Source organism: Oratosquilla oratoria, chromosome 12 (genome assembly GCF_046742065.1).
Source record: "Oratosquilla oratoria isolate Oo_2021 chromosome 12, ASM4674206v1, whole genome shotgun sequence".
Lineage (NCBI taxonomy): Eukaryota > Metazoa > Arthropoda > Malacostraca > Stomatopoda > Squillidae > Oratosquilla > Oratosquilla oratoria.
In genome coordinates, this window is record NC_134788.1 from 31,809,218 (window position 1) to 31,825,981 (window position 16,764).

Below are 16,764 nucleotides of genomic sequence, written 5' to 3' on the forward strand. Positions count from 1 at the left end.
CATCTCTTACAAGTGCAACCTGTGGTTTGGCATCCACCTTACTTTTGTAACTTGTTACACGCCTAATCACTCGGTCGTCAACTAACAAGTCCTCCGGATCCATGCACGACGGTTACTGGAATACTGTCACCTTAGTGCGTTTTTCATTGTTGTTAGAAACTTCAATTATCATATTTTCAAACTCTACGTGGCCTGAGAACTTCCCCGCTTCTTCACAGGAAAGTACCGTCCGTACTTGCCTTCTTTAAAAAGTACCCGAAATTCGCGATGCATATTGTTCAGCCTTGCAACACTGTTGATTAAGTTCATATCAAGGTTATTGGGGCAATACAACCCTTTCCTACCACCACGGGTCTTTACTTTCATCATTCTATTGCCGCTTTGTCCAACATGACTACCTTGTGTAGCTTCAAGTTCTTGATCTTTGCTTTTTCCTCTGCCTCCAGCTGGGTCCTACTTCATACCGCCGGTTTTTCGCATTCGGCGTTGCGTTCATGCTACTGGCTTTTCCTTCTTCCTGGTCGGATTCCTCTCTGGATCATCACCTTCCTCGTCATTGGTCGACAGGGCTAGGGCCATCCGCAGCGCCGCTATGCCATCCTTTCCGGTTGTTCCACACACCCCAGTGGTCGGCAGACGAGCAGCGCCCGATGTCCCTCCGTTCCACAGGCCTATCCGGCAAGCACTCGCCCCACCTATGCTTGTCAGTGGGTTCAGCACTGACTTCCCGAGGTCGGAAGAATCGGTCTGCTCTCGACGGCTGCCAAACACAGAATGCTCGCCGAGATAGCCCTCAGCAAACATAAGTCTCCCGGCGTTATGTCCTGCTGTCAATTTCTCCTTCGCGGAAGAAATCTTGTGCACGAGGCCTTCCTTGTTTAGACGCCGTCTGATCGTTGCGAGAGACACATCCAGCTGCACCCGTTGGCTCGTCACCACTGCGTTGGTGAAAGGATGCTCACGAAGGTCAGCCAGAATGCGCGCATCGTCGGCCGCACTGGTGACCCTCGGACGCCCAGGCCTTGGGGCATCTCTCATATTCCCCGTCTCCTGGTAGCGCTGCACCCAACGCCGGACCGTCTTCCTCGTCACTCCCATCTTCCTGGCGATCTCGCTCATGTTCTTCCCAGCCTTCCACATGCCTATGAACTGGTCCCGCTGGGAGCGTCTGTCGTGGCGACCGCTTTCCATGACTGCTGGGAGAAGACTGGTCTCATGCTCACGTTCACACCCCGTCATCACCTTCGTTCTTGCACATTCTCGAACAAACCGTTACCGACGGAAGGATTTAAACCTCACGCGACGACAAATTCGTTGCAGCCCACTCCCAGCACATGGCTGACCTGGTATAGAAATTCTCCTGCGTTCACACTAATTGGGAAATTAAAAACTTTCGAATAAACGGACTTAACGTTGATTCCATCTGGGTGCAAATTGTCATCGACATCACAAAATCAGTGTCCGAGTTAGTCAAAGAACAGAAGAATCACTGACACACTGAAGAGGTACTGATGTGAGACGACACAACGGGATAAAATGTAGCTAATTCATATCTTGTGTAGTATTGTGAAGGTTGCCAGTTCCACTATCTTGAAGCACCAATGTTCCCAGGAGTCTTTGAAACAGTGATTTTGCTGGAGATAAAACAAAAATGTATACAGAAAATATCAGATGCAATAATCCCAAGACATACAATTATTTTTCATTTAATTCTTATTATAGTCTGTGGCCCCCAAGAAATCCGTTTAGGGTGTGGAATACGCCGTGATTTACAAGCCATTCTGCCAAATCAGCCCTATCACATCCCTCTCTCTCTCTCTCTCTCTCTCTCTCTCTCTCTCTCTCTCTCTCTCTCTCTCTCTCTCTCTCCCATGTACTATTTATTTCTATTCTGAAGCTGGATAGTACAATGAGTATGACTTTGTAGAATCATAACAACTATTTGAACCAATTCTATGACACGCGTCAACAGCGCTTTCTCCATGTTGCCACGCCGAGTTGAAGCAGGTGGAATGGGGCATGGGTAATCGTGGTTAAAAACCCAAAAAGTTATACTTAATATTATATTATACAGCTTCCTTTACTATATACAGAATATATATATATATATATATATATATATATATATATATATATATATATATATATATATATATATATATACATATCCGATAATCTTTATGACATCGCATGGAGGATTCGAACCCACTGCTATCGGACACCCGTAAGATCACCTTCACAGAGACCTATAGCAGTGGATTCGAATCATGCATGCGACTGTCATAAAAATTATCGGATTGATGTCGCTGTTACTAGCGAATTTCTCTCATATATATATATATATATATATATATATATATATATATATATATATATATATATATTTGGATGATGGAGAACATATATACAGGGGAAGGCTCGGAACCTTATACACTCTAACGTTTCGTTCGCGTAGAACTTCTTCAGAAAGTGTATGTAGAATTGCAATTGGAGTTTATGTACTAAATCTAATTATCTTTTCGGACACTTGGGAAAGGTCGTTTTTCTGGCGTGTTTTAGAATTAAAATACTAGTTTCTTTAGCTAAATTGATAAACCCTCCTCGATGATTCGATGAATTATTAGTAGAAATATATGCTGATTCAACAATTCTTCTAGTGAATTTATCAAAACCTTTATGTAGCACTTCAGCTTCTCTCCAGTTTGGTAAATGATCGAATTTTTCCGCATGAAAAGGTTTTGATAAATTCACTAGAAGAATTGTTGAATCAGCATATATTTCTACTAATAATTCATCGAATCATCGAGGAGGGTTTATCAATTTAGCTAAAGAAACTAGTATTTTAATTCTAAAACACGCCAGAAAAACGACCTTTCCCAAGTGTCCGAAAAGATAATTAGATTTAGTACATAAACTCCAATTGCAATTCTACATACACTTTCTGAAGAAGTTCTACGCGAACGAAACGTTAGAGTGTATAAGGTTCCGAGCCTTCCCCTGTATATATGTTCTCCATCATCCAAATAATTTGTCTAAAATACTTATCAATATATATATATATATATATATATATATATATATATATATATGCATATATATATATACATATATATATATGTGTGTGTGTGTGTGTGTGTGTGGTGGAAAAAGAAATCACGGGTCTAGTTCCGAGTTTTTTTTTTTTTTTTTTTTTTACCGGTTTCGCTCCATGCTGAAGAACCATAGAGCTAAACCAGTCAGAAATACCCCCCCCCCCACAAAAAAAATCGGAACTAGACCCGTAACTTCTTTTTCCATCTTCATCAACTTGTCACAATGTACCAGCATATATATATATATATATATATATATATATATATATATATATATATACATATATATATTGTGTGTGTGTGTGTGTGTGTATGTATATATATATATATATATATATATATATATATATATATATTTATATATATATATATATAGACGCGACGCATAACAGACTCTTTGGGACGCACAAGCTATTTCCCATATTTGGAAATCGTGAACATTGAAGGTAAGTACACTTGTCGTCATTAGAACCTAATTTTTAAATCCTCTTTTTTCTTAATTATTTAGCTCAAATAGGGCATGTCCCTCACTGTTCGTATCATTAATCGATCATATAAACTAACATGTTATTGTTGAATTAGTTTGAGTGGGGTAAACACGATCTTAACACCATAACAGGATTTTTAAGGTGAGCATCACACTGGGCCTTTCTCGCTAGCATGCTACTTGCTTTTGCTATTTCGTTTGATCAGAAACGACTTCGTTTACGATCTTTTGTTTTTTTCTAAATTTCCAAATGTCAAATGATTCTTGCGTCATAGAAGCTGAATGTCGAATTAGAAGTTCAAATTGTACAAATGTTAGACACGCCTAGAATATTGTAACCAAAGTCATTTATAAGTAGACGATGTAGCAAAAACAATTAACATGCCAGCCTATTATGCCGCCAAATTTACCCATACATTTCAAACCTAATCAACACACTGAAAGACTTTGTCGGACAAGTTCAAGTGTGTTTAACGGGATCATAACAATATCACAACAGAATCTAAGCCCATATATTTCAAACCTAATCAACACTGACAGATATACGATCAAATGGTCCCAAAAACTGAAATGCAACACCCCCCACCCCAACCCTAACACATACAAATCAGCTGGGTTTTCCTCTCCCTCTTCCCCCTCCTAGCCCATACACAGTAGATGAATGTGTTATTAAATGTGATCGTATAGTTTCATAAACATTTGCACTACCTTTAAGCAGAATCCTCCAAATAAACTATATATATATTTCTGATTATATTTTGATTCACTGTTATATCAAGAGAAACTATAAAATAAAAATGTACATACATACTATTCTGTAAACCATTTCGTTGTCAAACACAGCACTTATGCTGATCATACAATTTTGTTTACATAAAATTGTATAATTCAATTTGAGTTTATCTTTGACAGTGTATCACAATGTTTTGTAAAGAAGAATAACATGACACTGCTTGGCTTGACTTACCCTTCGGTCAATACATCCGAGCTGCGTATAAAGATTCTTTCAACGAATCAGTGTCGAAACCGGTTTGAAACTTCATGAACCGGTCGACATTTATCTACAACTTGGGAGCTCATTACGAAGGGTTTGAATTATACCTAAATCGAAAAATCTAACCCTTCGACTATAGATTATTTAAGTAAAGAGAATCACCAAAGAGATATGATGATGATGATAATTTGTCAAATGTAGCTGACGGTTATTGTATCTATTTTCACCGCTACACAATGTATCGGGACGAATACTAAAACATATAAATGAATATATTAGGCAAAATCACTTACACCACCAATCACATCAAGAGATCAGAATCAATGATGAAATAATTTATCATTGATAGACATCTCAAATAAAATATGGTTCCTACTGTTGATTATTTTTTTCTTATATTAATTTTTGTACCCAGCCTACCTTATAAGATGGTATAGAGTTGGTATATTCTTAGGTATAGAGATGGGTATTCTTAATATCCGTATTCATTACTGTTTAAAGAGATATATGAATTTCTATTATCCTAAATTCTGGTAAAATAAATTATGCGTCACAGAAAGCATCGCAAGCCTTTGATATTATTCATAATTTTTTTTAAGGTAGATTACGTAAGCGACATCAATAGTATGCACTAAAAATAAACAACAGATCTATGGGTATTTTCCAAAATTTGGTTGTCGATATTTTCAGTGATCTTAATTCCCTCTCTCCCGTTTCTTTATTGAGCTCCCTGATTATTGATATTTTCCCTTTTTATTCCACACTTATTATATCTGGGTGCATCTTTAAGACATACGGGAAGTATAGATAATATACACAAACACTTCAAACAACATTTTCAAATTCCCTCCAAATGCTTCGAAGCCGCTTCGTTTTCTTGTTGTCATAAACAGCTGACTTAGACGAGTATGAATTACTGATCAGGGAAGCATAAGCTTCTGAAATGGTATACCGGTATATTTGCATTGCTGTTGCCTTTGGTAAGCTTCGCAATTACTACCTAGTGTATACTAAAGTATATGTAATAGCTTAGGCCAATTTACTACAAGGCATTTGTTTAATCAGTCGTAAAGCAAATCGTAGTTGTAATTTTGATTTTTAGTAGTTTACGGGTTTGTGATTTACATTATATTGAATCACATGAAACGCTACAGATGATTCTATCAGTTGAAAATCTGGCCAAGGAAGTCTTAAGACTTTGGGTGAGGGAACCCTAGTGTTTATACCAATTACATATATATTTTTGCTGTGAATAGTAACCATAAATTCTTTGGATAACAATCTTTATTTTTCTTGTATGTATGGCTGTATTAATTGCCAGTATAGCTTTTGTTGGTATATAGGATTATATATTTTAATGAACATTTTTCACCAAGTTAACGTTAAATTTGAAATACCAAATGGAAAATCTTAGTGTTAGGCTATGTAATAAACACCAATTTTTTTTTTTTTTTTTTATTGACAACCTAGGCCATGATTATAAAATTTATAATGGAAAATACACATGAAAATATTGTTGAAAGTACTGTAATATTGTTTAAACAGTGAAAGGGTTATATTTATAATAAAAAAGGATAAGTGTTAACATAGTAATGTACTTCACAAAAGTAACGGGTCCATAGACAATTTTTCATTCATGTTTACAAGACTTTGTACGACATTACATCCCACAGGTTCCCAAATTATTTGAAGAACTGAATGACGACAATCAAATGGGTAAGGTAAATACATTGTGGTAACGTGAAATATGTTCAAGGTCCTAGTTACATATTAATTTCCGCATTTGAACAGCTTCTCTTTTGCTGCTAAGGTCTTGGGGGCAGGGCCCTGACATGGGTAGGTGCCACCTCAGGGCAAGTCGAAAAGTGACCCCCCCCCACACACACACACACACACACACACACCACCACCACTACCACCACCTTCCACATCTGATGGTCACTAGCACAATTCACATGTAACATTCATCTGCAAAACAACGTTTATACATACATCATTCATACACACAACTCATGATAAATAAATCATGCATTTAAAGTACATTAGGGGGAATTTGCTTTACATTCTATTCACCAAAAGTGCAGCCCCTACCTAACCTCAAATTCATGTACAGTTCCAACTTAACCTATATCCTTGATTTCCAGTTATTATATTTAGATTTGAACTTGTGTATTGTTTGAGTTTGGGCTATACCACCTTCTAAGCTATGCCAGGTATTTATTCATCAATATGGTAAACAGTGTTTTTTCACATCCTTTAGAAATAATGTGGTCTTTCTTAATTTGTTCTCATGACCTCTTAAAGCCCTCCCATCTTTAATCTGGAAATCTCTTCTCTCAAAGCAGTCTATCCCTTTTAGCAACCTGAATACTGTAATCATATCACCTCTTGTCTCTTCGATCTTTCAAAATTGGCAAATTATTAGTGTGTGACTGATGATACGTCACTGGCCTCTAGTAGTGAGTATGGAATGATCACCAGTACCTGTATGTGGAGAGGCAGTGGAAATACAAATGAAATTGGTAAAAAAAAGGTTCTTGCCGTATTTACTACAAATAATTGTACTATCACTGACCCATACAGGGACAGTACTTTTAATTGAATGTATTTTCTTTGAAGGAATTGGTAATGGTTAAAGAAAATGGAGAAAAATGGGAGATAAGCCAGTTGTTTTTTGCTGATGACACTGCACTGTAGCAGGATCAGAGGAGGGGTCAACTAAGTGGTGGAGTTTGGAAAGGTGTGCAATAGAAGGAAGTTGAAGATAAATGTGGGTAAAAGGTGATGAGATGTACAAGGGGAGAGGATGGCAGCAAATTGGAAGCGAGCATTAAGGGAGAGAGACTGGAGGAAGTGGATAGCTTTATATACTTGGGGGCAAATGTGGCAGGAAAGGGAGGAGTGGAGGTGGAGGTAGAATGTAGATTGAGAGAAGCAAGTAAATGCCTTAGTGGATTAAAAAGTGTGATGAGAAATAGACATTTGGGAATGGATGATAAGAGAAGATTGTATGAAGAGGTGATTGTGCCAACAGCACTGTATGGGGCAGGAACATGGAACATGTATTTACCTAGTTGTATTATATGGGAAGGGAGCTATGGTCGTGGTGACCCGTCTTTGTATCTTTCAACATCAAATTTTTTCTTAAAATCTTGAATAGTACTTGCACACACTGTTTCTTTATCTAAGTTATTCCATATATCCAGCACTCTGTGTGGGAAGCTATTCTTTTTCTGATCTCCTCTGTAGTTGTCCTTTTTTTAGTTTTTTTTTTTCATGACCTCTTGTTTTTCCATTGTCATTTTTTAGTAAATCTTTTCTGTCAAGGGTTTCCATTCCTTTCATGATTCTAAATATAGTCAGCAGATCACCTTTTTCTCTTCTTTGCTCTAGTGTTGGTAGTTCTAATTTCGATAATATTTGTTCTTATGTTAATTTGGAAAGAGCTGGTGCCAACTTTGTTGGTGCTCTCTGTATTCTTTCTAGTTTCCTTATTTAATTTTTAGTACTGGGTGTCCATAGTGTTGCTGCATATTCCAGTTTTGGTCTAATCAATGTGACTAATATTCTTTTAATCATTTCTTCATCCAAGTATTCAAATGCCACTTTTATTGACCTTAGTAGGTTGTAGGCTTCACTGACTATTTTGTTTATATGTTTATCCAGTGTCATGTCTTTGCTGATTATCACTCCAAGGTCCCTTTCTGAGTGCACTTTCTTTTATTTTTTTTTTCACCAATTTTGTAATTTTTTGAAATTCTGTTTTTGCTTTTACCAAACTCCATTATGCTACACTTCTTGATATTGAAGTTCACGTCCCACTTTTGAGTCCATTTTCCAGATTTTGTCCAGGTCTGATTGTAATGAGTCACAGTCCTCTTCTGTTGATACTTTAATATTTTTGCATCATGAAATGCTTGAGAAGTATGGTAGGGGTTACTAGGCTGGATAGAGTGAGAAATGAGGAGAGCGGGAGTGGAAAGGTAGTTGTTGTTGTCATTCCCTAGACTGTCTGTCTGAGCAGTCCCATCTCCCCAAGGAATGCCACAGCCGAAACTGGGTTTTCCCACAAATCCTTTATAGAGTGTATGTTGTGTTGTTTGCATGCATGATTGTGTATAATGCAGTCTTCCATTATGTGTTGTATGGTATGGGGTGAAGTGTTACATCCTGGGCAGCTGTTCCCAATGCGGTCATCCAGCTTCTGGTATTTTAGAAGTGCTGGGTGGAGACCACACCGCAGTCTGGCCAGGTGGATGATATAAGAGGGGATGGTTTGGACACATGGAAAGAATGAGTGAAGAAAGATTAGTAAAAGAGGTGTGGAAGGCAGAGGTGGGGGGAGTGAACATGAGGGGGCAACTAAGGATGAGATGGATAGGTTAAAGGTGGCATTGGGAAAGAGGGGAATGTCTGTTGAGGAAGGAGGGAAGAAGACAAGATAGGGGTGAGTGGAGAATAGTTGTTGATGAAGGTGGAAAAAGAAGTCACGGGTCTAGTTCCAAGTTGTGAATATGTTCCTGACCAGTTTTGCTCTATGGCTCTTCCGAGGAATGTGTCTCTAAGTTGAAGGTGGCGGTATACATTGGGGAACAAGGCCGCTTTCCCTCCAAGGATGTGGGGTCCAATGTTGTTTTGACCAAAGCATACAGTAACTTACAATTTAAAACATAGTTATTCAATTTCTTTTGTATTGGGGAACAAGGTGCTTTCCCTCCAAGGATGTGGGGTACAATGTTGTTTTGACCAAAGCATACAATAACTTACAATTTAAAACATAGTTATTTAATTTCTTTTGTATTGGGGAACAAGGCGCTTTCCCTCCAAGGATGTGGGGTACAATATTGTTTTGACCAAAGCATACAATAACTTACAATTTAAAACATATTTATTTGATTTCTTTTGTATTGGGGAACAAGGCCGCTTTCCCTCCAAGGATGTGGGGTCCAATGTTGTTTTGACCAAAGCATACAATAACTTACAATTTAAAACATAGCTATTTAATTTCTTTTGTAAATACCAGAAACGGCTCCAGTGTGTTTGAAAATGTAATGGTGTATTTGTAAAGATGAGTGATTGAGTGGTGTAAAAATATGTAAAACCTAAAAGACATCACAAAATAACTTATTATTTACATAGTAATAGAATAGTAACATGGCAAAATGAAATGAAAATGTAATAATTCAGTGCAAAGTGATGTAACATATGACATTACATTATGTTATACAACATAAGATATTATAATTTATTAATGATATTTTACATTATATATATATATATATATATATATATATATATATATATATATATATATATATATATATGTATATATATATATATATATATACACATATAACAATAGGTTTTTCCCCCTTATAAGGGAGGTAGCCAAAGTCAAAGGTATAAATCCACTCCTACTTCATTCCCACATACTCCAGTTCCATTCACCATCCCTCCCTCTTACCTTGGCACCTCCTGGATGACTGGTCATCCCTGCATCACTTCCCCTGCCCTGGGTCAGAAACAGTGTAGCAAAACACAGCTCATTTACAGCAAGGCTACTTCTTTTAATCACCAAACCCCCCCATCTCTGTCCCCTCACGCAGAAAAAGAGAAGAAAGGGGAAAATCCCTCTAGGCTGCATCAAAATATACAAACATACTCCCTCACCCCCCCATCCTCCACCCACACCTTTGTTCTTGTGGGGACCAAAACCTGTTCATTAGCATGTAGCTGATACTTTAGGTATCCCTATGGACCAGAGTCACACATAATTTTGGCAGTGATAGAGGAAATCTCTATTCATAGAGAAATTATGCTACTTTATTATACTGCGACTGTCCCTCCATTATGCTGTCCCCCAGCACTCTTGATGCTGTTCTGTACCCCTTCTCTGAATATTTATGTCCTTTTTTGCCAAATCCTGTGGTAGGGGAGAAAGAAAACCGCCACTGAGTGTTCCCACTCGAGTCGTACAAAGCGACAAAAATGGGACAAGACTAGGCCTCCTACTCTCTGGAGCCCCAATTGGGACATTCCTAAAAAAAAGAAAGAAAGCAAAGACATAAGAGGGTCTGATAAAAGTTACATGATATAATGTAATATGAATAATAGAATGAAGCATAGTGATAGAAGATGTTTAGAAAGGAACTGGCATAAGGATTGGTTGTTTATGGATGATGCTGTGATGCATGGAAAGAAGCGGGTAGGGGATGGGGGGTGAGGGAGTGTGTGTGTGAATGATATTTTGACGCAACCCGAAGGGATTTTTCCAAGTTTTCTCTTTTTCTGCACAAGGAGATGGAGAGGGTGGTAGCCGATGAAGTGAATGGAATGATTCGAGGGTTGTCTGGCATCGCGACAACAAGCAAGGTCAGCCGAGGAAGTGAAGCAGCCTTGCTGTGGATGTGCTGTGTCTTGCTGCTATGCTTCTGACCCAGGGCAGTGGGCAAGATGCAGGGATGACCCATCATCCAGGAGGAGCCAAGAAAAGAGGGAGGGAGGGGTGGTGAATGATAGTGGAGTATGTAGGGATGAAGTGGGTGGAAGTGGATTGATGCCTTTGACTTTGGCTACCTCCCTTGTGAGGGGAAAAAGGCCTTGGTGTGTGTGTGTATGTATGTATTTTCTCTTTAAGAAAACTGCACCCATTTAGCATTAATTCATTTTTATTTGTTTCAGAATTGGGCGAGGCAGATTCCTATTCTAGTCACAGTGGGTGAAATGATGTATCAGTAAAGAAACAAGTCTCCTCAAAAAGAATGTGACGCATTTGATGGAAAGAAAACACTGAAATGAATCAAAATCGGGAAGCAAAGAAGCAGGTGTGTATGTATCATCGTAATCCCCATGACGAACGTGTACAGGCAGCCTCATGTGCATGAGTTGAGGTGACGTCTGATATCCAGTCGGAAATAAAGTAGGACGACTCTTGTCGAGCCAGTGGTCATTATGAATCAGACTGCCTCTGACGATTATAAAAAGTGTCGAGTGTGTGGAACGTCCTTCTGTAGTTCTGCAAGCTTGATACGTCATCTTCGGATACATACGGGCGAGCGGCCGTACAAGTGCACGATATGCGTTGCGACGTTTTCTACTTCCTGGAATCTGAAAACTCACATCATGACCCACACAGGAGAGCGACCCCACAAATGTACAGTGTGTGACTCGACTTTCATCACGGCTAGTCAGCGGAAGGCTCACCACATGGTTCACACGGGCGAAAAGCCTCACAAATGCAACCTTTGCGATGCCGCCTTCAACACGTCCGGTAATCTCAAGACCCACATCATGACCCACACGGGCGAAAAGCCTCACCAATGCAGTTTGTGTCACTCGTCCTTCCTGCAGAAGAGCAACCTGAAATACCACATGATGACGCACACCGGTGAGCGGCCGTACATGTGTCAACTGTGCAGTTCGACCTTCATCACCGGGAACCAACTCAAGTGCCACATGAGAATACACAGTGACGAGAAGCCTTTCAAGTGTAACGACTGCAATGCAGCCTTTGCCCAACGAGACTACCTCAGGTCACACGCTCAGCGGCACACAGGCGAACGACCTCACAAATGTACACTTTGTAAAGCGAGTTTTATGCAGGCAGGTCAGCTGAGGGCTCATTTCAGGAAACACACAGGGGAGAAGCCCTTCGAGTGCAAATATTGCTCTGCGACATTTGCCCAGAGGAGTTCCCTGAACTGCCACCTTCGAGGCCACAGTGGCATCAAACCTCACAAGTGTCACCTGTGCTCGGCTGCCTTCCCACGTGTGGACAGCCTCAAGACTCACATGAGGACACACACCGGAGAAAGACCGCACAAATGCAATATGTGTGATGGCGCATTTTCTACACACGGGGGACTCAGTCGTCACAGGCGGACCCACACAGGCGAAAGGCCTCACAAATGTCTCTTTTGTTCGGCTACCTTCTCGGAGAGCAGTAACTGCAAAGCACACATGAAGAGACATCGGGGTGTGGCTGCGCCCATCAAATACTCGCGTTCCTCCACCAAACATCAGAAACCCAAGCCCCACAATCGGTTGACCTCACTTCTTCGAGGGGAAGCATCATCTCGCCATACCGTCAAGTCGGAATTGATGGAACCCGACGATTCGTTTAATACTTCTGAACATGTCAGTTCATGTAGTTCATCAGAAAATGTACATTCGTTTCATCCATCAGAAGTGCATTCGTTTGACTCTCCCGGAATTATGCATTCGTTTCGTTCGCTGAGAACTATCCAGGACTGTAATCCTGAGAGAGTGTTTGTGATGGAGGACCAGGTGCCTGGTGTTGACTCTCACAACGTCATAGTGCCGGAGAAAGAGATCCATATTAAAGTTGAAGTTGAAGACTATGAAATCGATGTTGAGGAACATGATTTGGACTTGGAGAAAATATGAAGAGTGATTAAACCAATGGAGAATGAAGTGAAAATTAACTTCTGCGTGTTGAGGTACAAGGTGCTGAAGTTGTACTGTAATGTTGTAAGTCTACGTAATGAAAGGCATTTTTTTTTTCTGTTTATTTATATTATATATTTTTTGTGTTCCTGACTAGATTGAGATTTCACTATTTCAAAGTTTTTCATTGACAACCCTTTGAAGTTTACCTATAGCAGTTTAGAAAATGTGGTATATAACATCTCATGTTCATATTTGATAAGCTATGGTTGTTCCATATTTTCTAGTTGCACCTGATGTGGACTATGAAATACAATTTCACTGGCTCCACAACATGCTACTTATACTAAACAGTATTTTGTACCATATTGCCAAAATTAATTCAAATCTGATTTACTTCTAGTCTTTCAACAACACACTGAATGAAGATGTAGTGTTTCAAGTGTTGTTTTTTATCTCAAATATACCAAAAACTTTTATGTTCTTGATTCTGTGATATGTATCAGGCTTTGCCTTTTGGAGTTTTTGCAAGTCAGCCATACTTGTGTAAAATAAGCAGCAGTAAAGCATTATTGTCTGTCACACCTGAATGTGGTTAACTTCTTAAGTAAAAGCCAGTAAAACAGTTAAAATACATGTTTTTATACCTCGTATATAGTTCACAATGGTTCAGTTCTTCTGAATGAACCAATCTTCACCTCTCAGTTGGATATAGCGATGACTGTGGAAACCCACCAGCCCACAATGACTGACATGTCCTCAAGCCCTTCCATATATCTCCCTGGGAAGAAACTGTGGGTCCTTGTCTGTGTTGCATTACAGTGCGACACTTCTATCACCAGCTTGTAGAAGTAGAGTAACAATCACTAGTTGTCAACTCCCATGTGAAAATCAAGTTGATGGAGATCTTTGCCCCAAACCATGGATGGGAAGATGTTGATTGGAGATCTTTCCCCCAAATCAAATCCCAGCCCAACATGGATGGGAGGGTGTTGATTGTTTTTGATGTTTAACAGATGATCCTGACAACTACCACATCACAGGAGCATGACGGTCATTGGCCCATGAAAACATGACATCCCTTGCAGAACCTAAAAGTCTACAGCTGATAAGATTTCCACTGCATGATTCCATCTGGGAAGTTTGGTCAAAATTAGTGACCTATGGTAACCCAATCGGGGCAAGTTACCAAAATGACCCACTAAAAACTCAAAGGATTTAGCCTAAACTGACCCCAGAGGGAGTTGTGCACATTCATCGTCACGTGGCGTGAGTATCCTGGACCTAGGGGCGTGTACGTGACGAACAGCCTATGGTGTCTGTACCTTTGGCCTGATTGGTGTCCAAGTGGAATCCACTGGAGGCCTGGTGTCCCTCGACCCGTGGGTGAGATGCTAACCCGATCGAAGCAAAAAAAAAAAAAAAAAAAAAAAAGCTGGTTGCCACGCACACGCCCTTGGGCCCAGGTTCCTTTCGTCTACATCACCGTGCTCCTTCTGGGGTGTGTGTGTGCCAAATTGGTGATTTGATATTTGGCCAAATACGTGGGTCTCTGACTTTTTTTTTTTTTTTTTTGGGGGGGGGCTAATTTTGGCTACTTTTCCCGATTGGTTCACCACCTCGCCCACACGTCAAGGACCACCAGGCCTCCTGTGGATTGCACTTGTACAGCACCCGGGCCACAGACACGGGCACCGGAGCGGAAAGGTGATTGAAACAACCTGCCTGATGTAGAGAGAATTTATTTAGAAGTAAATGTTGGGCGCCAATAAAGATAGCTCGCTTTGAGTGCAAGGAAAATGTGAGAGGGAGGTTGCGACAGCGAGTTTCAAGTCGTGTCCCAGCTTGGTCTGCGTGCAGGGGAGTGGGGAGGAAGTGAGAAAGTAGCCAGGCTCACGTGTGACGCTCCGAGGTGAACTGAATCTTCTGCGTTCGTTCAGTCTTTATATGATAGATGGGCAAGTCATGACCAGTGATCCTAATTGGCGTGAGGTCAAAACGTGCTGGTGACTCACTAAAACAGAGGGTATGCGTTCCTCGATGAATCTAGTATTCATCATCACGTGGCTAGCCGAGGTGCAAGGTTAGTCATCGCTGGACGATACTGGCACTGCACGTGTTTCCTCAAGGAGGCTTTGTCCCACCTGTGGGCCTCAAGGAAACTCTGAGTCGAGTCACGCGGCTGGGTTGCGCGAGCGTGTCCCATGGGACCACTTGTGAGTCAGTAAGGTTGTGGGACGGCCAGAGAAGAGGTGAGGACTACTAACAAAGGTTCAATTTGGCTGGTCGCCGTGCACACACCCTTGGACCCAAGTTTTTCCCGTCTTGTATGAGGGTGGCTAACGAAACAAGATCGAATTTGTGTATATTAATTAGCAAAACAGATAAAAACGTGCGTACGCTTGGAAGGCGTAATGGGAAACTGGGCGCTTGGAGGACACCAACCACTTGGAGCGGAAAAACTCTCAAACGAGCGAGCAGAACACTTAGTTCTTACAACATATGTACAGTATACAATAATGAATATACAATGTTTCAAGTACACTATTGCAGTCTACCTTGCCATGCTCTATACACGACTCTCTCGCTCTGGGGTAAGTTTGGGCCAAATCGATGAACTGACGATTTGGGGCCGAATCCGTGGGTTACACTATATATATATATATATATATATATATATATATATATATATATATATATATATATATATATATATATATATATATATATATCACTTGCCCAGACCGAGTCACCGCCTCACCCACAGGTCGAGAGCCCCCAGGCCTCCCGTAGATTGCAATTGGACACCACTCTGGCCAAAGGTAACACAAAAAAAAAAAAAAAAAGGCTGGTTACCACACACGCGCCCTTGAACCCAGGTTCCCCCCTGTCTACCTTGGCGATCTCTGTGCATGTCTCTGTCCCTCTGGTGCAAGTTTGGGCTAAATAGCTGACATGATGATTTCTTGCCAAACCCGTGGGTTCCCTTTGAGTTTTTGGGGGGCCATTTTGGTCACTTACCCCTATTGGGTCGCCGCCTCACCCACAGGTCGAGGTCTACCAGGCCTCCTGTAAATTCCACTTGGACACCACTCAGGCCAAAGGTACGGGCGCCATATTCGGAAATGAGAGAGAAAAATGCTGGAATTTTGCTTCATTAATATTATTGATATTATTAATATTATCATTATCATCATTATTATCATTATTATCATGATCATCATTATTATCATTATCATCATTATTATTATTAATATTACTATCATTATTATTATTAATATTACTATCATTATTATTATTAATATTACTATCATTATTATTATTAATATTACTATCATTATTATTATTAATATTACTATCATTATTATTAATATTACTATCATTATTATTATTATTACTATCATTATTATCATTATCATCATCATTATCATCATTATCATTATTATTATCATCATCATTATCATTATCATCATCATTATCATCATTATCATTATTATCATTAGTATCATTATTATCATTATTATCATTATTATCATTATCATCATCATTATCATCATTATCATTATTATCATTAGTATCATTATTATCATTATTATCATTAGTATCATTATCATCATTATTATTATCATGATTAATATTACTATTATTATTATTATTAATATTACTATCATTATTATTATTACTATCATTATTATTATTATCATTACTATCATTATTATTATTAATATTACTATCATTATTATCATTATTATCATTATTATTATTATTATTATTATTATTATTAT

General features: G+C 39.4%; 1 protein-coding gene across 1 annotated transcript in view; it reads left to right on the forward strand.

Annotated features, from left to right (window-relative positions):
- The first annotated feature begins 5,441 nt into the window (after positions 1 to 5,441).
- The window catches only part of LOC143030312 (uncharacterized), a 29,488-nt gene continuing 18,165 nt past the window's right edge, over positions 5,442 to 16,764 (forward strand). Inside the window, exons 1-4 of the mRNA XM_076193465.1 lie at positions 5,442 to 5,553; positions 11,255 to 12,973; positions 13,486 to 13,540; positions 13,638 to 13,824. Of these exons, the coding sequence (XP_076049580.1) occupies positions 11,525 to 12,973; positions 13,486 to 13,540; positions 13,638 to 13,824 (1,691 nt within the window). The 5' untranslated portion in view covers positions 5,442 to 5,553; positions 11,255 to 11,524. The remainder of the gene's footprint in view (positions 5,554 to 11,254; positions 12,974 to 13,485; positions 13,541 to 13,637; positions 13,825 to 16,764) is intronic.